Here is a 23,616-nt window from a genome sequence, read left to right as displayed (position 1 = left end):
ATGATAGAATTTTATCTGAGATGATGAAGGGCAAGAGGGTGTTTCTAAGCTCCTCCCTTGTAGGTAAGTGTGCCTGTGGGCTATTTGAACCGGTGACTGAATGTAATTGTCTTGTTTTGCTCTGACATGAGAGAATGGGGGATGGAACAGCTGTAGTCACACCTGCAGGTGACAAAACATACCTTGATGTATTTCAGGAAAAAAACAACCAGTTTCAGTATACTTTCTATACTAATGGATACACATTACTTATGTTCTCCTCCTGTATTAAATCTCATAGCCTTTTAGATTTAATTTCAAAGTACTTCTTTGAATCATCCCCAAAATACTGCTTCCTTTCTAATCTAAAAACTAAAGTGATTGGTTAAGCTTATGCAGTGTGGTTTTTCAGTAGCCCTTGGCCATGCTTTACTCTTCTGCTTTTATGATGCATTGTTAGAGCAGGTGGAGTGACAGCTGCTTGCATTAATAAGGCTAATGAAATGCAGAGCTCATTTTTGTATCCAGGTGTTTCAGTAACCTTCACAACATGTAGTGGGCAAAATTTAGCCAGGTGCAGCTTGTAGTATGTAGCAGAAGCACTCAAAGTAGTCTATTTTCTCTTGTCTGCGTTTATACACCAGGTATGAATCAATTGTATGTGGAGCATAGGTATATTTGGCTTGTTGCAGTAGCAAGACTTGATGGTAAGAAAAAACATCAGTGAAAGAAATAATGAACTAGTCTTTTTCCTAACCCTTCACCCAATTAAATTTATACAGTCTGCCATGGTCTCAGTTTTGAGCTTGGATTAAAGCTCCAGATTCAGCTCTAGGGTAAATTAAATTTCATGGGAGTTGTGCCATTCACACAAAGACAGTTTGTTCCTTTGGAATAATGTTGTGCCTCTCCTTTGATATTTCTACTGCTTGAATGCCAAGTCAGCCTGGTGACACTTGCGCCCTGTTCCCACCTCCCTTGGTGTACAACTGGTGCCTTTGAGAGCTCTTCTGCTCTGGCTGGTTTTGTACATTACTGCAAGCTTCAGAAGAAGCACTACCCTCAGCATTTTGCCTGGATAGTTTCCTAGTTCAAATCGTGTTCCTTAGCAGATGGCTATATCCATCTTCACCAGTCAGCAGCAACCCCATTCCTAAACCTCACTTGGTAAATAGCACATGGTCAGTAACACTGAGACACAATCCATTTGGATGATACAGTTTTGTGTGATCTTATTTAATATTTTGAAAAGCTTTTCTTGCTCATCCAAGCCTATTATCTCCTCTTCTCTCTTTGACCTTAGGCTCATAGGTACAGCTTATATTTTTTTGCCATACCTCAGTGTGGTGGTTCCAATGCCTTTTTACACATTTTGGGTTTTAATTTATTTCATTTCAACTTTTTTTTCTCTTTCTTTTGGCAAGTCATTTCATGGAAGCATGTGTGTGAGGGTGTGTTTGCGTGTTTATTTGATGCACATTACAGAGCACTTCTCTAATTTCTGAACATTGACTTGCTCACTGATCCTATAGAAGATGACTGCTCCTGACATCTTGTATTTCCGTGCTGGTTGGGTTGCTGGATAAACTTTTGTGAGCATTAACATGAAAATGACAGGAGCAATCCCTGCAGCTCTTTTCCCTCTAGGCACTCTGCAGTAAGAGAACACTCTGTACTGCTTTGTTTTTCAGGTTGATGGTTTCCTCACACTTCTCTTTGGTCTGGCTAGCATTAACACCCTCACAGTGATCAGTGTGACTCGCTATATAAAAGGCTGCCATCCTGAGAGAGGTAAGGAATAAAGGCAGATCCAGTTGTGCTTTCATCAAATTTGCTGTAAATCTGTTCTCCTTTCAGTTACAGAATTTACTAGTTATAAATTAGGTGCACTGGAAACCATAACATAATGTAGTCAGGTACCTGCTGTTGTTTCCAAGGAAATAAATAGAAGGCGTCACTTTCAGAGTGACCTATGCTCATATTCTATAAATTTCTCCTGGTCTAGCTTTCACCATCCTTAGATAATGTATTATCAATTTTCATGCCGTTATTATGAATGGCTTGTACCACCTCTCAAACAAGAACCCATTAGCATTTGCATTTAAAGCCTGCATAAACAATGGATACAAGATAGATATTTTTCTTTCTTCCCTTCAGGAAGTCATAGAGATCAATAAGGTTTTCCCTGAGCCTCCTCTTCTGCAGACTGAACAACCCCAGCTCCCTCAGCCTCTCCTCATAAGGCCCGTGCTCCAGACCCCTCATCAGCTTTGTTGCCCTCCTTTGAACACATTCCAGGGCCTCAGTGTCTTTCTTGCAGTGAGGGGTCCAGAACTGGACACAGTACTTGAGGTGCGGCCGCACCAGAGCTGAGTACGGAGGACAGTCACTGCCTTGTTCCTGCTGGCAGCACTGTTTCTGATGTGAGCCAGGATGCTGCTGGCCTTCTTGGCCACCTGGACCACATCCAGCCAAATCACAGAATCACAGAATCACAGAATTACCCGGGTTGGAAGGGACCTCAAGGATCATGTAGTTCCAACCCCCCTGCCTAGCAGGGCCACCAAACATACACATTTACTAGATCAGGTTGCCCAGGGCCCCGTCCAACCTGGTCCATTACATAAATGTTAAGGAACAGAGATGGGTGGCTGAATACATATTTTCTGGATAGACAAAGAAGTAACCACACCAAATGGCAACAGTGGAACAGACCGACTCATTTGTTCTGAGTGGCTAATGAAGTTTGACCAGATAGGTTTATTTGCTCTTTTTTAAACAGTGAAAACTTTGAAACGAATAAGAAAATGCCATGAATTTAGACTAAACTTGATCATTTCTGCATAAAATGTTTGTTTCCTTTTTACAAAATTGCAAAACACAACTCTGACAAAGTACTTTGTATTTCTGCAGCAGTCAACAAATGTTGTCTGAAAAAACAGCCATCCAGTCCCACTGCTCCACAAGTACTCTCCAACACAAGCGTTTGTGAATTTAAGCTTTTCTTATAAACACATTGTTTTGTCTTAACTTTTTCCTCAGATAGATAGTTGTGTTTTCTTCAGTATTGTTTTCTGGTTAAATCATCTCATTGCAGCTCACTGTATCAGCAACAACAGTATGACAGTGGCTATGGTCCTCATCTGGCTAGCAGCCTTTTTCTGGTCAGCAGCTCCACTGCTCGGCTGGGGCAGCTATACAGGTAACAGGTATCTTTCAGTTGTATTTCTTTGGCACCTCTCCACTGAACTGATCTAAGATACTTACTTGTCTTCCTCCTGTTTGTGATAAACTCGATTGATTAGGAGTAGAACTGAGAAAAATCATTCATCAGGTAAGATGGATGTGCAGCCATTGCCTGCTTTGGTGTCAGCTATAAAGATATTTCTTGAAGATATTACAGGAAATACTTAGATCAAATGTGTATTAACTTTGAGGGGGGGGAGGAGGGGAAATAGGGCTAGAAATATTTGGCATGGTTAAGCAATGAGATAAAGGAAATTATCAAAACACATCCTTCACAATCTGTCAAGATTAGGAAGCTAGAAAATAATTCAAGTTCCAGCAAGTTAAACTTGAAAATACAGTAAGGCAAGCCAGAAAGATCTGGTGAAACATTTCAATGCAAGTAAGAAAACTAACACAGCAGAGGATGAAAAGGGTGTCAGTCAATCAGAGAAGTGATGAGGGTGTAAGATAAGGCCATAGAGAAAAAAAAATAGGAAAACAAAAAAGTAGAGAAAAATTTGATTAGCGAATGCTGAGGTAATTCAAAGGCTAAGGGCCATTCACACACTAGAAAAATTCATAATGGGAACCAGTTGAGAAATTGTCTCAAATTAAGTCTCTAAACAAACCAATACAGTAATTTCAGAGCTAAAGCACCTTAAGTAAGAAACCAAACATCTGGGGGAGAAGACAAATAAAAACACCCCTAGCTTCAGTGCATTTAAAATAGCGTTTACCCACTGTAAAAAACAAAACATGGATCTAGGTTTTATAGGGCTATGAAATCATAAGCAGAATGCTCAGAGCTGGACAAATGGGGAGAAACTGAGGTATAATCAGAACACAGATTAAAATGTGAAATCCTAGGTCTCCGTTGTGGCTAAAAAGAGGTTGTAGAATGAAGAAATAAATAAAGTCAGCAATAGCTGGAAACTAAGGCTAAGAGACTCCGAGATCAAGTGCTAGAGAGAAGTTTAGGGCCAGGGCAAGTGTTCAGAAAAGACTAAAAACAGTACTACAGCATGCAAATATTAAGTATGTAAGCTTTGAGGTATTTCTGTACCTTTGAAGGATGAATGTGGGAGTTAAACAAATTCTAAGAACCTTGAGGTCCTTTTCCCAAACCAAGCTGTTATCAGAGTACTAGGCCCAGTGAACCTGCTGTTTGAGACAGGACAGCTGTTCTAATTTTATGTAATGTTTCTTGCACTCTAGGTATGTCTTAGAAATTGGGTGGTCTGGATTTGTCATTTGCTTTGCATTTTGCATTTCCTAGCAACTTTGACTTTTGTATGTACAAGAATCCAACTAGCTCTTCTTCTGTAGAATGTTTTCTTATATCCCTTTTTGGCCTTAATTTGGATCCATGGACCCCCTGTAAGGGCATCCAAATGCCCCCTCTGGCTCCTGCTGGAAATTTGGATTCAGCTTCCTAACAAGTCTTCAAGACAGCTTCTTTCAGTGCTTCTCCCTGCTGAGAATCACAGCTGTTTCAAATTCCTGGTTTATTTGACTCTGAACACATTTTCCATAGAGAGACCCCTGAAGACCTAAGAGCCCAGCAATGGCAGGTCTGGCAGCCAAGCATGATAGTGACAGCCGACCACAGCACGACTTCCTACCTGTCACTTCAGCACAGCAGCTGCAGAGGTCCCCAGGCCCCCACTGACTTTTGGAAATGCCACTTGCTGGTGCTCCTGCAGAGAAAGGGAAACACAGCTCTCAATTCTGACACAAAATAAATCTGCAGGATTTTCATTTCATTGGGAAGATGCTTTATTTGACTTTTTCAGTCAAAAGTTTTCATGAGCCAGAAATCAAGAATTAAGTCAGTCAGAAGTGATGGTTATCTTTTTGAGTCATATCTTGCAATCTATTGATGAAAAAGAAAGGCAAAGGAGACCAAACCAATAAATAAATAAATAAAGATGTTTCTATTACTGAGCACAGCCAGAAAGCACTGCCTAAAGCTTTTGGTGTTAAAAATATCAAGCTCTTTTTGATGAGACTCAAAAGAGATTTTAATCTTTTGCTCCTTTAATTTATTCTATCTGAAACTCCCATCACCCATGAGGAATTAACTCTGCAGGAAAAAAAAAAAAAACTCCCATATCAGTCAATGTCAGTGAGAAAGCTGTTATTAAATCATACAGGCTTCACCTGTATCACATTTCCAGGACCTGTTAATACCTGACTTCTGTATTTTTTGTTCATACTTCAATTAATAAATAATTCAGTCTCTTTCCATGGCACTTGGGGGGGGACAGGGGGGAATGAAAAAAATAAAAGGAAAAAACAGCCTTCCCTCTGCAAACAAAAATCCACAATTCATAAACTACAGGAAATCCTTGATGCTTTCAAACTGAACTTTTCTGTCAGGACACATTTACAAACACATCAAAGAGACTAGATAAGCCAACTGTTATTCATAAAAAGCATTTAAGCAAAGACAGCTCTTTATTCCCATTGCCTTCTCCCTAGCTATCTGATCAGCTACTGTCCTTTTCTAAATCCCACTAGTTGAAGATCCTGCCGTTTGCCTGACATTGTTTTTAAGAGCTTGCAGCTTCTTTGTAGTTGCTTTCCATTTAGAAAGACATGAAACGTTTTGCTAAGCATTTATATACTTCATTTTCTCGTGTTCCCTATTTGCTTTCATTTCTCCCACTGCAATAAAATTTTAACTGCCTTATTACATCTATTTAAGAACATTAAACAACCACTCAACACTTATTTCTTACTTACTTAGCTATGTGATGACTTACATGCAGCATACTGTATCTTTACAATTACTTGTTATGCTGCTACAGCACTCGCCTTAGAAAGTTACCTTGCAGAAGAATATGCCAAATAACAAAAGATAACATTCTTCAATATCAACACACTAAATGAACACCCATTTTCTAGTGAAATGTCACAATTTCCTGCCCTGAAACAACAGTTTGTAAGTTACAGATTTACACTGGAAATCTAAATAAGGCAGAATGATAGTGTGCATTAAAATTGCAATGGTCTATAGAAGTAATTGAAAAATTGCTAAACCAGAAAAGTGTTTATTGCTCAAAAGATGCAAAATACAGCATTAAACAAGATAAATTAATCATACAAAGACAGATAAATGCTCTAAAAACGCTAACCAACCTACCTTTGTTTTCTAGATCGCATGTATGGAACATGTGAGATAGATTGGGCAAAGGCCAACTTCTCTACAATCTACAAGTCCTATATTGTCTCCATTTTTATCTGCTGTTTCTTCCTACCTGTAACAGTCATGGTCTTCTCATACGTCTCAATTATCAATACTGTCAAATTAAGCCATGCATTAACAGGACTCAGTGATCCTACAGACAGACAGAGGAGAATGGAGCGCGATGTCACCAGGGTAAGTCTGGGATTCACATTGTGGGATTTATCTCAGTGAAATCTCTCTGTCCAAAAATTGCTCTTAACTTGGTCAGATGTGAACAAAACCTGTAACCCATATTCAATTTCTTTGTAATCGCTACTGAGTCTGAACTCAGTGAGCACATGGATTGTTTAGAACTCCCTTGGTTGCTTAATAATTGTAGCTACATCACAAGAGAAAAGTAAATATAATTAGAACAGGTCATACAACACAAAAACAGAAGTTTGGTTTGGCATATTCTCTTTCAGAAGAGATGTTACTTTTGAGAATGCACAGAAGTTACAGGGGAGCTTTGGATTTACTTATCCTAGATTGAAATCTACACCAAACCTCCTAAATTCATAAAAACCTGCAGGGAATTGCAGCTGTTTTTGTTCCATTAGATAAGGCACTGCTCATGCATACCTCATGCCAAATGAGATATATAGCTTCTAGGCATGGCTAGTGCTATCAAAGAACAGCTTTTGCTTCTCTGTGCAGTCCTATAAGCCATATATTCAGGAGAACCTGAATGTTTCCCTTCTAGATCAGTTTCTGAGCTATTTTTTCCCCCACTTTATTTCACCTCTGATTTAGTCTTCTAGAATAGATTTAAGGCTGTTTTCCTTCCGTCTTCTAGGTCTCTATTGTTATTTGCACAGCCTTCATTATTGCATGGTCACCATATGCTGTCATCTCTATATGGTCTGCGTATGGTCACCCTGTGCCCAACCTTACCAGCATCCTTGCCAGTTTGTTTGCTAAGTCTGCCAGTTTCTACAATCCTATTATCTACTTTGGAATGAGCTCCAAATTTCGGAGGGACATTTTTATCTTGTTCCATTGTGCCAAGGAAGCCAAGGACCCAGTGAAGCTCAAACGTTTCAAGAACCTCAAGCAAAAACAAGAACCTTCTCAGAAAGAAGAGAAGTATGCAGCAGAAATGCATCCTGCACCAAGCCCAGATTCTGGTGTGGGAAGTCCAACCAACACCCCACCTCCAGCAAACAGGGAAGAATATTTTGGTATTCTTGATACACCATCTAACAACCCTGACATTGAGTGTGATAGACTGTAAGTTTTGTGGCCACTTCACAAATGCACCCACTTTGTGTCCAGGAAAACCCTCTTCAGATCACTAAGTGATATCTCAACTCCCAATCCATCCATTTCTTGCTATAGCACTGACAACTACGCAACAACTCAAGCAAATCAGATGACAAATATTTTCCTTCTGTATAGGTACAAAATGCTACAAAACATATTACATTATGACCAGCACACACAGTGCTCGAAACATTCAATTTTCACAAATATGAAAGAACAAGCATTAGCTAGCAAAAAACAAAACCAAAAAACTAGTATGCTCCTATTCAATTTTATCATCAGATTACATTTCCAAATCTATTTTCTACTTTTCAGCAATCCCAACCATAGTGGCTCTCTTTAGCTCTGTGGTGTAGCACAGTCCCCACCCATAGGAGAAGATGGATCCTCCTGAGATTGCTATGGAACTGCTGCTCTAGTTCTGCAAGCTGGTAGGCACAGCTGCTCCTTCCCTACAGGAGTAGAATTGCTATGCCCACATGGGTATGCATCAGACTGCCTGTGCACACCCAACTCTACATGTGTCTACGCAAGTGCTAGGAGCTGTAGGTCTAGGTATTTTGTAGTTGCTGTAGATTTAACAGAGACTTTATACTTTTCCTTGTTTGTTTCCAGAATTATTTCCATCTTCCCTGACATTTCCAGTGAGCAGGGCCTGGCTGTAGCGTGCACATGCCCAAAAGCTGGCTTTAACTTTCCTGATGTTTCTCTCTATCTCAACTGCTTTACTAAATGACCATTAAGGTGGAACATGAGATGTTTTGCAGCCAACGAAACACATGACAGTAAGAGTAAGACAATAAGAGTATCGAAAAAGTATGGCATCAGTGCTATTTACAAAATACAAACTGACAACAATTCACTGCTGCTGTTAAATAAAGTTTTTGTACTTACCTACTATGGACAAAAAAATAAAAATAAAAGAAGACTTTTAGATAAATGCAAAAATGTAGAAACAAAGGATAGAAATTTAAACAGCAACACTACAGGATTAAATCAGCAGTGAGAATACCTGACACTATAACACCCAATTATTCCATCAATTTAATTTCACAGAATGAAAGTAAGGAACCACATGTTCATAATTCCCCATCTTAGTAATTAACTGAGCACACAGATTTCCATCACAACATCTTTGTATTAATCCTGGAAATTCTGTGGGTTCAATCAGTGCCATTTTCATGCTAAGCAAGGGTGGGGGAAGAAAAATTATTAAATGATTTGTTGCTAACCTCATTGATATTTATGACTTTGTGGAATCTTTCATGTTGAGCGTATGCTCAGATATAGTTGTTTTCCAACAGTTTGTAACTTCCCCAAGAAACACATTTGGAAAAATCAAAGTGAGCCCACCTTCATCTCCTCCATTACTCTATTTGTTTTGAGAAAAGCACTTGTGTTTTGAAGTTAAAAAGAAATAAACATTTTAAGCAACAGTTGGGAACTGTTTCCTTTCACAGCCACAGATTTGAACTACAAGAATATTCATCCCTGTGGAAAATTTTGAGATACGGGTGCTATTTCATTACTGTCAATAATTAAAAGCAAATAAGTAAACTGTTGACTTCCAGATAAAAGTGCATGCTATAACTGAAGAAACAGATGAAGCCGTTTAAGGCAAACCCCTGTCACAGCTGGATGAAGGCAGTCTAGGCCAGCAAAAGCTGGCACATGGTTTTAAAAGCTTCTATGTCTAACCCCAAATCCTCCTTGGCAGCCCCACTGGACTGAGCTTAGCCACTGCTGCACACACCCAGAAGTCACTTCAGGAGGAGTGCCACGCATCCCTTTGGGTGCAGTTCACAGAGGTACCCACAGCAACAGCCACTCCAAGCATTGGCAAGTAGCCACAGACAACTGGTTAGCATTTAATCACCATTTCTGCTAATTTATGGATGTTTCCAGAAAGCATATGTGCTATTACACGTGCACACAGCAGCAAGGGAGAGACAGGAATAAGATGCATGAACCAGAGTGAAGCAACATAAGAGGGGAAGAAGACGTGCTAGGAAGAGAGGGGTCAATAGCTTCAGGACACATACCTGCCCAAAAACAACTAGAAACTGCCAATGCAACAAAAGCCTTGACTGAACAGTACAGATCTCATATTTGCCATGCCTGAGGCTACAGTCCTTGTAGACGGATACATGGTAGTACCACAAGACTTCATGACTGCAGTGCAGAACATCTGGTTTTGCAGGTTATTTGGGGGAAAAGAAAGAGGATGGATGCCTTTGCAGGCACTGACCTGTGCTCCTGTGCTCCAGGCCATGTAACAGCACATTTGTCACCGGAGTTACTCAGGTTGTTATGCTTCCAGCCCTCAAGCATCCGTGTTCTGTAGCTGCACGCAAGATACCCACAAGCACCTGAAGACAGGAAAAAAACATCCAGAACCAGTTAGTGTTCAAGTGCAGGTAAGTAGATACACTTCAAGGTTTCAAGTGTGCAAATCCATATACATCAAACTGTATAACAGTTGGCCTCCACCCTGCTTTCCAGTTTTGTATTTCTTCCCCTTATCTCTGGTCACACACTTACCTGGACAAGGCTTGGCCCTGCTCTTCTGCTCACTGAACCCATATCACTGACCTCAGAGAGCCTCAAAGAGTGCAGAGGTTGAGAGCACCAGCAAGGGGAAACACAACTTGGGTGTACAGAAGGGGTGTGACAGAGTCCTAGGCTCTGTTCCTTATGCTTCTTTATGCCTTTTAGTCAGCAACAAGGAAGTACAGTGTAAAGGCATACAGAAGCCTAGAGTCAAATTATTTCCCTGCCAACCCTACTGCTTGCCAAACCTTGGATTTTCTTTTACAGTGGATGAATTTTGCCAGGAGAGATGCAAGAGGGCTGTTGTCATGAATGATGCTGTGGTGATGATGATGCTCCAAATAAATTGCAGCTTTGAATGCTCCCAGCCAAGACGGTCTTTAAAGGGAGGTCCCCACAGCCCCTCACTGAAGCAAATGCCTGCTTCTGAGATCTCTGTTTAGAAGTACCGTGCTTGTTTTGAATATGCTAGTACAAGCAATCCTATCATTTCCAAGGATGCTCTCAGCATTTACTGGCTTGTTTCAGCAGGATTTGAGATATCCATTTGTTCTCTCTCACTGCTAGATGCAAAGAAACCATCCAGCAAACCCTGCTAGCTATTTGTTATCCATCTATCTCTGTACTCTTTGGCAAAAACCACAGCACAGCTAAAGTCACTGCAAAAAGCCACCCTCTATGTTTTCATTTCCAAACATAGCTTAACCTTTCTGAATAGTTATTCATTCATACACTCGAGCAGGTAAATTCGTAATGGCTACACATTTAATTAACTTTTTACATATGTATCAAAATTCAGCTCTTACTTAGTTCTTATCGTCTATGTTATTCATAATATTCAGCATACCAATATTACACCATAATCAATGCAGTCATCAATACTTAGCAGATAGCTCCCTATTACCAACACAACCATTTTACCTGGGGTACATACCTCAAGCAATGAAGTTAAGCCAGTATTACTGATGTTCAGTTTCCTCACATAAAAACAGTTGCTTCTGATTTGATTAAAAGAAAACAAAAACAAAGCTATCATTTGTTTGTTTATGCCAAGAAAACCTTTAGGGCTCGCATTTTCCCTGCTGACATAGTTGCCAAGCTGAAAATCCCTCTATGTGTCAGCACATTGAAGTACATAGCAACATTTCTTTATAGCATCGACATTTCTAATGGTAATATGAATAACGGGAGTGTGTAGTTGGAGGGACAGCATACTGCAAGCCAGTCCCTGTTCTCAGTGATATTTATACCTTTTTATCTAATGACTCATGTAAAGCATTTCATGTAACAGAGACTAGAAAACAGGACACCTACCTTCATCCCTATGAATACAATGACTTTACTATAGTATGAACTTACTAAGGATTGCACACTCTTGCAGGATCTCTTTCTACCCCAAAGAACTCTTCACTTTTTGCCTCAAAGACTGACTAGATAAGGGGGATACAGACTGTGCCCATCTGAGCAAGTCCTACCCATAGAAGTGATGGACAGAGAGAAGATCATTTCCCAAGGTTAGTGCTTGAACAGAACCAGATTCTTCTGCCCTGTGAATGCTCACATCCCTGGGCAATAATGAAAAGGGTGTGTGATGCTACAGCACCTGTACTTTCAACTATCTGTATAACTAAACACTGTAAGTTAGCTTAGCAGGTCAGGTTCTCTTGCAATGCTCCCTCTTAGATTGCCAAAAGCTTGGATTCTTGAACTTTTCGGTAAATCAACAAATGCAAAAGGACTTCTGAAAATCCTTTGGGAGCTCTGAGGGCCAAAGCAAAGATGCCTGCAGGGTCAAACAGGCCTGTGTCTACTACATGGTCTGAAGTGCTCCATTTTTGCACAATGTAAAGACCCTACAGTAGTCATACCCCCATTCCTTCATAATTGATGACCTACACAAGACAGAAAAGCTGCAATCAGGGATATAAAATGGCTCTAGGGGCCTCATAGTTAGTACATATTCCTGCTTTCAGGTGATTACAGAGAAAGATGGAATCATGATCTTCTCCAGAAGAGCAGAGCATAAATACTACTGGACACAGATGTACATTAGTCCTGCAATACCTGGATGCCTCTTGTAAAGCTTGATCAAGTAGGCACAGTCTAATATAACTCTCAAGGTCTGAATGTGGGTATCTAGATTGCACTGACTGCAGTAGAAAACAGCAACTTACTTTTTGACCTATGCTTTTAACTACAGTTTTGACTATAGAATATCTATTTAGTACATCCCTGAAGCTTGTTTGCTATTTTATATAGGCAATCTGCCTATATAACAATAGTTTATTGTAAAAGAGTGGCAAGAATATATTATGCTTGATGTGAAGGAGAAAAACAAGAATAAATTAAAGATTCAAAGGATGTCAGAAATTTACTAAATGGAAAGGAATAATAATAATAAAAGATTCAAATAATAAAATGAAATAATAAAAATTAAAAACAAACATCTACCAGCTGTGTGTGTCAATAATCATCAACTTCATTGCTCAGTGAATGAGACATAAGCCCCCTGGGGACAACAAACACATAGCATTGCATTTAATTACGTAATAGGACATATCCTAGTAAAACAGAAGTGGAAGGACTTGGAGATGACTTCAGTAGCCCCCTCCACCTTGCTGATAATATGACAGCCTCCAATAGACTTTGACACTACTCCAGTCTGCCTGACCACTGCAATGAGCTACTGTTTGAACAAAGTTCAGATGATCACAGAGGGTGCACACGTGGCTAGAGGCACTTCTGCTGGATTCAGAGCGAGGTCAGTGCAAGTCCCTCAAGAAATAGGTGCCTGTGGCCTATAGTTATCATAGTATTTGCGTACAGAAATATTAAATCAAGAATGATGTTCAGCAGTACAAACAAGAGCACAAGCAGATCTCAGTAATGTGACCTGGCAAACCCTTGCCACACACCAGAAAAGGGATTTGTATCTGTAACACTATAATGTTATGGTAAGTACAGCAGTAACAGCAGGGTGGCAAAATCATTGGATGCAGCAAATAAAGGACAAGCCCAAGTGCAGCACTGATGGATAAAGAAACAAAGGAAGATTCGTTTACCGTCAGAAGGCCTCAGGTAGTCAAGGATCTCCAGCAAGACACCCTCGCCTCCACTGCCTACCCTTAAAGGAGGTCCACCTCCTTGAGGTGGAGCCAGGATCCACCCCTTCCAGTCACACAGCTGCACTGCATGCACCTGAGCTCCCAAGTTGGCCCTGCTTTCCCACCAGCTGCTCAGTCATTGGTTTGAGCCATGACAGCATTTCCACTACAGTATCATACTATATTTACATGGGAAAGCAAGAGAAACTTTATGGATTTGCATAATACTTTACACTGTGAGGAACTTGCCGCATGAAATGAGCGAAGCTAACTTACCCAAGAGCAAGCTAGATAATTCCTGAGGCAGCATTTATCACATGTGTGGATTTAAAGGGAGTGGAAAATGGATTTTTCCTAGTACTGGATTCTCATCATGTTACACAACAATCCAGTGTTCAGCTATGCTTACTGAAAGGTACTCACATACAGAAACAACCCCAAATGTTATTTCAGGCAAAATTGTTCCAGATTAATGATCAGTTCAATAATTTTAAAGCTTACATTTCAGATCCAGAGATGAGATCTATATCACCCTACAACTTGAGGGAGCTACTGCCAGACCACAGGAGTCAGGGCAACAGAAAGCATTTATTTCTGTGGTCAATCAGATCTAGGATCCCACAGGTTTTTAAATGAAGATGATATGCTTCAGTCATCTCTAAGAACCTTATCATTTGTTGCAAAAAGAGGATGGGAGAATGGACCCACAGTAACAACAAGCAAGCATTCAGCCTCTGGTGGCCATCTTTTGTCATCTGGATAAAGCCAGCAAGGATTAAGTCCTCTTGCATTCCATCTGAGCATGGCAGGGACAGCAGCATGGCTACTCTTCGAGCCCTGCAGTCCCCTCTGTACTATGACATTTCACTGGTACTCAGTGAAATGTCCCCTGGTAGTGGGGATAAGGCCCCCTGAACCATGATGGCTTTTAGGCTTGTGATTAAAGAAACTCCAGAGACAAATGCTAACATTTGCAACTGCTGCCCACTTATGATCCTACAATGTAGGCTCAGCAAATGCTTATATAACCCTTCTACATAGCCCATCAACCAGCCTTCATTAGGCAGCAACAAAGAAATGTCAGAAGTGATTGAAGAGTGCATCTTTGTCTCTGAAATGAGTGTTTGTGCTTAGGCTGAGGGGGGCGGGAAAGGGGAGATTGAGGAGCGTTAGCAGTTATCCATGTTGGAGCAGTGCACTATCTGTGTAGGTCTATTCATCTGAAATGTTGTGTTCAGTAATGGTATTCAGCTCAAGAAATCCCTAAATGTCACTGAGAGAGAGGGAGAAAGAGCGCTAATTCCTCTGCCCCCGTGCAATGATGAAAATTCAGGGCTCCAGCCCACATTCCTTAAACCACTACCAAAGTACTGACCCTTACTGTGTAAAACCTTGTGATTAAGCCATGTGACTGTAGCAAACCCCACCACCCCAGCTTTCACTCAGAAAGAGCCATCACAAACATTATCCTTTGCAAATCCAGGGGCAAATCCCCCTATCCCTGCATAACAGTACTGCTGCAATGTTCACAGTCACCACAGCTTTAAAACATGACCAGGTTCAACAAGACAAAGTGCTGGGTCCTACTCTTTGGTCACAGCAAGAGGTTTGGGGATTGTTTAGTCTGGAGAAGAGGAGACTCACAGGAAGCCTTACCACTCTTTACTCCTGACTGAAAAGAAGCTGTAGTGAGATAAGAATCAGTCTCTTCTCCTTGGCAACAGCTGGAGGATGGGAGGTAATGGCCTCAGATTGCACCAGGAGAGGCTCAGGTTGGATATTAGGATGAATTTCTTCTCCAGAGGCATTGGAACAGGCTGCCCACAGAGGTGGTAGAGTCACCATCCCTGGATCTGATCAGGAAATGTGTAGTTGTGGCACTGAGGGACATAGTTATTGGGAATGGTAAATATGGATTGATGGCTGGACTAGACGATCTTAGCGGTCTTTTCCAACCTTAGTGATCCTATGATACTTTCCAACAGTGTGGCACAGAAGCTCATGAAACACAAATACACCATGTCTGCCAACCCACTGATGTGTTCTCAGGAAGCCCTTTTGATAAAACCTGTTTATTTCTACTCTATATGTCAGTTGATGGTAGAGACGATGATGCTGAAAACCTCATCTGAAATACTAGCCTAAGAATCACTAGTTCCTAGAAACTTCTTCATAGCAACTCTCCACCTGGAGATTCACTTGCACTGTCACAGTTTCCTATAAATAAAACTGGTACCAAAGACACCACTTCAAAAACGTGTAAGAAGAAAAAAAGAGAGAGGGGGAGAGAGAGAGATCTGAAAACTAGCATCACTGTCCTCAGTTCTAGGTGCTATTAATTTCATGGACCTCCTGACCACCCATTTTCTGCAGAACAGCTCTTGTTTAGGTGTTGTGTACACGTACCATCCTTGTAGAAAAGCTAATGTGACAATGCAAAAACCACGTGTGCAGAGGGCAGTACTCAGTTTCCTTTTGAAGTTCATTTGTCTGTTGACTTTCACTTCTGGCATCCCTCAAACATCAACCTAATTTTAATTCCTTTGACTTTATCACCTTTAGGAAGCCTAACCTCAGGTGTGTGAAACTAAGTTATCTGGGAGCTGACTAAAAACTTCCCATAACTAAATACAGTTTGTCAAACTGCTCCGCCTCCATAGTAATTGGAAATTGATCTACTTATCTTACAGATACTTTATTCATTCTCTTCCAGAGAAGGAGTGTTGTCATCAGTTGATGTTGCATTTATATTTGAGAACAGCATATGTATTCTCAAATTGCCATTGCAAGCTCTGTTTGATGCCAAGTGTGCTCTGGCAAAGTACCCCGAAGCTCTATCAGTGGGGCCAGGAACACTCTTAAATTTCCTGAATTTTATAAAAGATTGGATTTATCTATTTTACCTCAGTCTAGACTGGTCTATGAAGCATGAGTTTTATGTAAGGCACAGAAATCCACTTTAGAGCAGCAGAATCTTAAAGATGTAATAGTCACCCCCTAAACTCAAAATCTGCTTAAATGGCCAAAAATGGCTGGATGGAAATTATCAGCACTCACGGGTTTCTTCACAGACTTTCCCATACAGTGGCACAAAGGAGACAAAGATTTTGGCATCCAAATTCCTTTATGCCGAAATCTCTGTAAGTATCAATGCAGAGTAAAAACGCAGATTGTCCCAATCCACAGCAAAGATGGCTCAATGGCATAAAGCCCCACGTATAGAGGAGGCACTGAAAGGGGCATTCAGCAAACACGGCTGGGGCTGAATACAGACCCATTGCACGATGCACCAGTGGCCTCAACAGTGAGTATTTACAACTCATTTGGGCTGTTAGCACACCATCAGCAGCAGCTCTACCCACACCACTGAACCAAAGCAAACAGCCAAAGAGCTCAGTGAGCTGTAACATAGGATAGCGCATAATATTTAACATCACAGCTGACACAGCTTGCTTTTGTCCTTTATTAGCTCACCGAGGAGAGGAACATAACATTGCACAGATCTCCACAGGCCACATGCCTCCTTCTCTTACAATAGCCCAAATCAGGATTGACTTTCGTGTTCCCACCACAACTACATTAGACAAGCGCAACACGCAATCCACATCTCTCACTGATCATAACTACTTTTTCACTTGATGGGAATAGACTCATAGAAACCATTACCAGAACATAACAGCCTACAGTAAGTTCACAACAGATATTTTAAACCAGCTTTGTACTTCTCGGCTGGTGGGAGAAAGTGCAGAAGCTGAACTAGGATCTGGACACACTCAGCAAAACAAAGGCAACAGATGCCTCATCCACCCTCCTTTCCTCTGACCCTCTCTGGCCCTCCTACCAGCATTTTGCAAGCTGTGCTCCAAGCACAGATCTGAGCATGTAGGATAATATCAAAGAGCAACATGAATCATCCTCCTTTTGCTGAGTCCCGAGCACCTTCCTTCCCCTCTGCAGCACATATTTGCAGTGCCCCAGTTCTCTCAAGAATACATAAAAATCACACACAAACCTCTCACGAGGCAATGAAACCCCATGAACCTGTCTATGATTCTTTTTCATTTATAGATTTAAAATAATAATAAACTTCCACGCCAATTCCTACCTTTTCAGACAGAAACCACCATGTTTCAACATCACCTTCTGAGTCATCTTGATGCAGATGAGCCCTCATCAATGAAAAGAAACCAAGACCCTGTTCCACAAGCTCCATCTGGGGCTGGCCCTATTATGGTATGGATGGATCAGGCCAGCTGGGGCTGGCAGGTGGGCTGGCAGCGAACAGCTGTGGGCAGTAACCTCTCTGTTATGTCCACCTGCTTTGAGTGGAAAGAGCCCTGAGAAACAGGTTCCAGGGTTTTCTGTAGGTATCTGTGCTCATCTGCATCTTCTGTCATTCAAACACCATTTCCAAGCTCTGTTCTGTGAGCACTGTGCTTCTCAGATTTCTCTCTGTAGATGCCACTTACCTTTCTTTCCTTCGGGTATTTTGAAAGGAGTGTAATTTTCTCTCTCCCAAAAGCATTTTTCACATTCTTTCATTGTTTGCCTTTCTTTGCAAAGGGCCTTGAGAACCTAAGGTGAGAAGTGTCAGTTATTGAAGCTTGAAAGAGCTGACAGTATTTTTCATAATATAAAGAACACCAAAATATTAGAATTCTCAGAAATGTGGAGGTTTTTCTTTTGCAGTTCTCATGGAGATTTGATGCTGGCAATTAAAAGAGCGCACATAGTATTGCCAGCTTAACTATGCTTGGGACACAGCAATTTATTAGACATAATTTACTTAATTTGAGGATCAAAACACACAGCTTACCTTATACTATATAGTTGTGGTAATGGAAGCAGGGAACAGAGGACAGAGCTTATTCAGAGATTTCTTTTCCTAATAAGATTTTAAAGTTCACTTTTTTTCTTTTTAAATACAACAAGACAGCATCCTTTCTTCTCAAGGCTTGATTTCAAAGGATTTAAAATTGCATTGAATCCTTCTGCAGCCTTTAAGGCATCATTGAAGAAAGAGACATGACTCTTCTTTGCCATTCTATTTCTACATCACCGAGTTTATAATTAACTGAATTGCTACAGCATGGAGTGATATTTATGCATACTGTCTGTTTTCTGCTTTTTTAACTTTAAAAGAATCATGAGAAATTACAGACTTACAGAAAGCACAGATGCAGGCTGGCACTGTGGAAATTCATGTTTATATCTTTTGTCCCTTGTGGCACACCCCGTTGCTCTATAGGGCTGGAAATGCCCCAAGCAACTTGGTGCTTAGATAAATGGTAGAAAAAGGGAGGTTGTTCATGAACACTGTGCTAATGTACTGAGCAGCTGACTGAGACCGCGTGCTGAAGGAGACCAGCTGTTGGGGCATGAACAGTGCTCACTTCACATTCATGCTGGGTAGCAAATATTTCTATCACCTTGGTCCTTAGGAAGCAAGGAATAAGGAATTGTGTCTGTACAGGCAGAAAAATATCAGTGGTATGCAAAAGAGCAGCAAAAAGAGTCACAGAGGTTCTTCCTCCGTATTGAGCCTGCACTCCCCAGACCTGACCTGTTTGCACATGTATTGGAATAAACACTTAGCAGCAAATACCCAGAGCACAGGGAAGAAGTCTAATTTTCCTGCCTTCAGCCCTGCCCTGGGTGGACAACAAACAGCATTTCCAGTGTCAGGCTGGTTCAAACACCCCACCAAAAAAATCTGAATGTGTTTCAGTGACCAACAGTAGTCCAGATCTTCAATATTTACTGAGGCAATGAGAACCTTAGCAGAAGAACCATAACACCATCTCTCCCACCCTGCTTCAGCTGAGAGAGGTGGGGCAGGGAAGGGAAGAAGGGAAGGCAAATGCAAGTGTTTCTGCCAGTCCATAGAGTCCACATGCTGAGGGTAGCTCTTTCATCCCTCCAAACCCTCCTTGTATCCATGTCACACGGACCCTTTGGGGCTCTAATCCTCCAGAATCCTCCCCCTGCTCCATACCCCTCCCACTTCTCCTCTGCCTTTGCCTTCTCCCCCAGTCCCCAGGACCCCGTAAGCTGTCTCCTTCCCAGCTGAGTTCCACCTTGCTGAAACACAAGACAGTCTGTCTCCATAACGCATACCATTCCTCAAGGAAGGTGTTGCCAGCACCTGGATCCACACAGTAAGAGGTTTATATGGATGCAGCACCATACAAAAGGTGAGGGAGCTCCCCAGGCTGATCTCCCTCTACCTTCCCACTCAGGAACGTGGACTTACCAACCAATGCCCCCATCCACCAGATGAGTTCCTTCTGGAAATTCTGTCTTCTAGAAAGCAAATGGACCTCCACCAGTCCAGCAGTCTTCAGAGGCAGGGAGACCCTGGAAGGAACTGAACAGCCACAAGACTAGTAACAGTGATTTCAGCCCCTACATGCTGAGCCTTTGCACAGGGGCTGCATGCAGAGGGGCTTTTCATGAACTCTGGCAAATACCCATTTTGAAAGATGCATATAAGCAAAGCAAATACATTAATCTACCCATTAAACACACTGGCAGTTCTGGCCCTGCTGCATGTTTGAACACTTCGGCGTGCCAGAGCAGCAGTATGATTTCTGCATGCTGCCTCCAGAAAAAAACCTGCATTTTGAATAGTCTTCAGTGCCGAGAGCCAAAGCTGGAGAAGACAAGGATAAGGGCACCACAGAGGGGATGCATTCAGGTTCTGGGAGGCAGCCATGAGCTTTCTACTGTGAAGTGGCTTTTACTGGCTGCACCTACTTGCACTGACACCTGATGCCCTACAGAGCGTAAACAGAAAACACATCGGGAAAACAGTCAGGAAGAACAGATAGAAGACTGTTACAGGTTTTACATTTTCCAGGCCCAATCTGCAGTGAATGGTTGAGCTTTACTGCCAAGGTTAGGGGCACCAGGATCCAGAGTGAGACCTGGTATTCTTGGCAAACTGAATTAACAGTGCCAATGACATCACGTGGCTCACACTGAAAACACTTGGATAGGGAAAGCATGCTGAAAAAGCCATTTGTATTTAGAGAGCTGTCATCCTCACCTGCAGGGTCCAGCACTGAATTCAGCTGAAACCTCTCACTAACAAAGAGTGCTCTCCTAAACAGATGACTTTACTCTTTATTCCAGGATCTTTATGCCACTGAATCAGTTTTTATATGAGGTTGTACTGCTATAGAATACATCCCACTTATTCTGGGAAGACTCAATCCCCACCTACACTGGATTCGAGATGAACAAAATCCATATGCTTGGCTTCTTGCAAACCTGTTCTGTTCAGCTACCATGCATTTTTGTTTGCTATAACTGGAAGCGCTGCCAGAAAAACTGATCCTTTAAATGGGATTCCATTGTAGTGACTGTTTGCTTTCTGATAGCAGGCTGGTGAGATGCAAACATTACAGAAACCCTCCATACCACAACAACATTTAAAGTTGGCTGCAACCCTTCAGATTCAAAGGCTATTATGTCTGCAAACTCCTCTTGTACAGCTTCACAGGGAATTTGCTGACCCCAGACGTGCTGGGTGCTGTTCCAGCCCTGGCACCCACTGCTCACAACAGCTAAGTTTTAATAAGGCATTTGTGGCAGCCTCTGGTATAAATCTGGCAAAATGGGGGATTGAAAGTAGGGATAAGGATAGATTTGTCAGCATGGTTAAATAATGAAGATTTCTTGATGCACTGGTGACTCTCTATTGCATCCCAATTATAAGTGGATCTTCTGTCTGTTTTCCTTTTACTCTTCCAGAGACAGATCTTGAGATAATTAAAGGAAAGCAATATTGCATTGTTTTTTTTCTGCTACAGCCTAAGATCTACAAGAAAACCCAGCTGACATCCTGGTCCCATTATTTTCTGCTTACCAATAACTAATGCACTACATATTACATCTCTCTCAAAGCATACAAACATTCTTTAAAGATAATACTAATTTCTGAGTTGCTCAAACATCTCATAATATTTTCTGTCCAGGCCTGAGTTTATTTTTTGTCTTTTGATTATTTTGCTTACTGTAGAGGTGGATGAGATAAAAAATTTCCAAAAATGGTTAACAGTCCTTGAATCACAGAATGATTTAGACTGGGAGATACCTTAAAGGCTGTATGGATCCAGCACTCTGCCAGGGACAGAGACACCTTCCACTACTCCAGGCTGCCCAGAACCACATCCAACTTGGACTTGAACACCAAGATTCCACAGATGGGAAGTTCACATTTCTTCTGGGCAACCTGTGCAGTGCTTTACCACTCAAGAGAGGCTCAAGTCATTCAGGCATCAGTATCATATTAGAATCTGTTTCGCATTTACTGCTGTGAATCTCAGTTTCTGAGCTTGTCCCATCAGAACAGCGAAGTCCCAGGCAGATTTTCACACTGATTGCTGGAGGGGACCCAGAGTGGGGGACTTGAAAATTCTCATAATAATACAACATCTGTCATACCTGAAAAGGCTGATTTAGGCATCTCTTGTCTCCAACTTCATTGTGGATTGTACAAATGAACTTGGAGCCTGGGGCTTACTGATGGAATCCAGTTTCTTTATAGTCTCAGGAAAGATAACCATTGCCATCTTCACTGAGAAACACCCACTGAAGCAAATTTACACTGTATGAGTTTGGTCGCCATCTATTTAAACCAGGCAAGCCAACATTGTGCATTCACTTGTTCCATGATGTCTTTCCATTCATAAAAAGAAAAAACAGATGTGAGCTACTCAGTTGCTCTAATTATTTAAAGTTTCTGATGTTGGCAGTAGCTCCAGTATACATAATTCAGCCTTCGTACCTTTCTCAAGCACAAGACAAACACATCAGTGTACTTTATATAAGCCTTCCAGGACACTGGTTATTTTATTTACCTGAGGTCAATTTAGATGTAAGTGCTTTAAGCAGCTAAAACCAAACAATGTTAACCCCCTAGTAGCCCTAGGATCAGAGATCTCCCATCCTTTGCTTTCAAGCTTCATATTACAGTGAAAACAAAGCCACCCCACGTATCAGTGCTGACTGCTTGAAAAGAATAAAGCAGTGATTTTGGTAAAATGTTTCACTGAATTGAATAGCTGAGCTACTGCTGTGAGGGAGTGAGGCTGTGATATGCCTCAACCTTACTTATTAGGTATATATACATGTATGTATTTCTGTATATCTGTATATGTCATGCAGTAGAAAGATTATAGCACCTAAAATCCTTAATTGAACAAACAAAAAAACCCCACAGTATAGGCAAAACTTCATAGCTACCACTGCAAACAGTATGACCAGTTAACAGAAAACTCAAATGAAGTCCTCTGATTAGAACTGATGGTGGGAGGCACAAGCACACTGACACCAAGCATTTTTCCACCCCTTAGACAATACTGTTCAACAGCCATTGTCTTCAAACTAGTGGCTTTCTGACTGCACACTCACCTCTTTCATGAGCAGATCCTTTCCTGCGCAAATCCCTGCACCAAAGTGGGACCACACAGCAGGGTTCACCTCTTGCTCCCTCACATTGTGTCGCCAGCTCTTGGGTGGCTGGGAGTGAGTTCTGACAGGAAAGAGCACAGACGGCAGTGCTGGGAAACACTGTGATAAAGAGAGACGGCCAATGGCCACTGCAGCATTTTGTTTTGATACTCTTCAGCTCTTCATTACACGTGACAATGAGAGGGTCAATAGTGACAAACTTAGGGAGCTTTTACTTTTTCTGCCCACTCAGTCTTTCTGCTCTACGGTTCATAAAATGCTCACTTCCAGGATGCACAGTTAGCTCTCATGGTAACATTAAAATGTACCTGCCCAACAGCAGCACCCTTGATCCCAAGCCTTGAGCATAGCTCAGGTGGGTGAAGTACAGACTGCAACCCCCTAATTGCAGCAGAGATGGAATATGACCTACCATGTAGACACAGTAATCGTTGCTTCAACACCTTATTGACCATATTCAGCTTGCTTATGTCCACAGCCCGTAACAAGCTAATACAAATACCAGAATGAGAACCTCAGGAGAACTTTTTGCATATACATCCCACTCATCCACTTCTTCTCATTCTTCCATAGTACGGTACCAGTCTGACTATTTCTATGTTCTGCCAGCACAACCTGATCCTTTTTCTGCCTGGCTAGGTCTTGGTTTGCCAGGTCCTTGCTCATCAGCACTCTCATCATCATATTTCTTTGGTTCTCATTACTTGATGTAATTTCTTAGGTAACTACTGACCTACTACTGTGGAGCTACATAGGCTACACATGCTTATGGATTTCTGAAAATAA

The 23,616-nt window shown here is 41.5% G+C and overlaps 1 protein-coding gene and 1 long non-coding RNA gene across 4 annotated transcripts in view; one reads left to right on the top strand and one right to left on the bottom strand.

Moving 5' to 3' along the window:
* Positions 1-9,953, top strand: part of LOC107311309 (visual pigment-like receptor peropsin) — a 37,612-nt gene extending 27,659 nt beyond the window's left edge. For all 3 annotated transcript variants that reach the window (XM_015857743.2, XM_015857742.2, XM_015857744.2), the window contains 4 exons: positions 1,671-1,770; positions 3,077-3,181; positions 6,366-6,589; positions 7,233-9,953. In XM_015857743.2, coding sequence (XP_015713229.1) covers positions 1,671-1,770; positions 3,077-3,181; positions 6,366-6,589; positions 7,233-7,670 — 867 coding nt within the window. In that variant the 3' untranslated portion in view covers positions 7,671-9,953. The remainder of the gene's footprint in view (positions 1-1,670; positions 1,771-3,076; positions 3,182-6,365; positions 6,590-7,232) is intronic.
* On the bottom strand, positions 3,177-22,915 carry LOC107311311. Its single transcript, XR_001553985.2, has 5 exons — positions 22,771-22,915; positions 19,607-19,720; positions 17,823-17,928; positions 9,948-10,068; positions 3,177-4,904 (listed from the first exon to the last, which is right to left on the bottom strand). It is a non-coding gene; the product is annotated as an uncharacterized LOC107311311 (long non-coding RNA).
* Between the last annotated feature and the right edge of the window lie 701 nt (positions 22,916-23,616).

This window comes from Coturnix japonica, chromosome 3 (assembly GCF_001577835.2).
Source record: "Coturnix japonica isolate 7356 chromosome 3, Coturnix japonica 2.1, whole genome shotgun sequence".
Classification (NCBI taxonomy): Eukaryota; Metazoa; Chordata; class Aves; order Galliformes; family Phasianidae; genus Coturnix; species Coturnix japonica.
The sequence above is the reverse complement of the archived record's forward strand: the minus strand, read 5'-3'. Positions and strand labels throughout refer to the sequence as shown.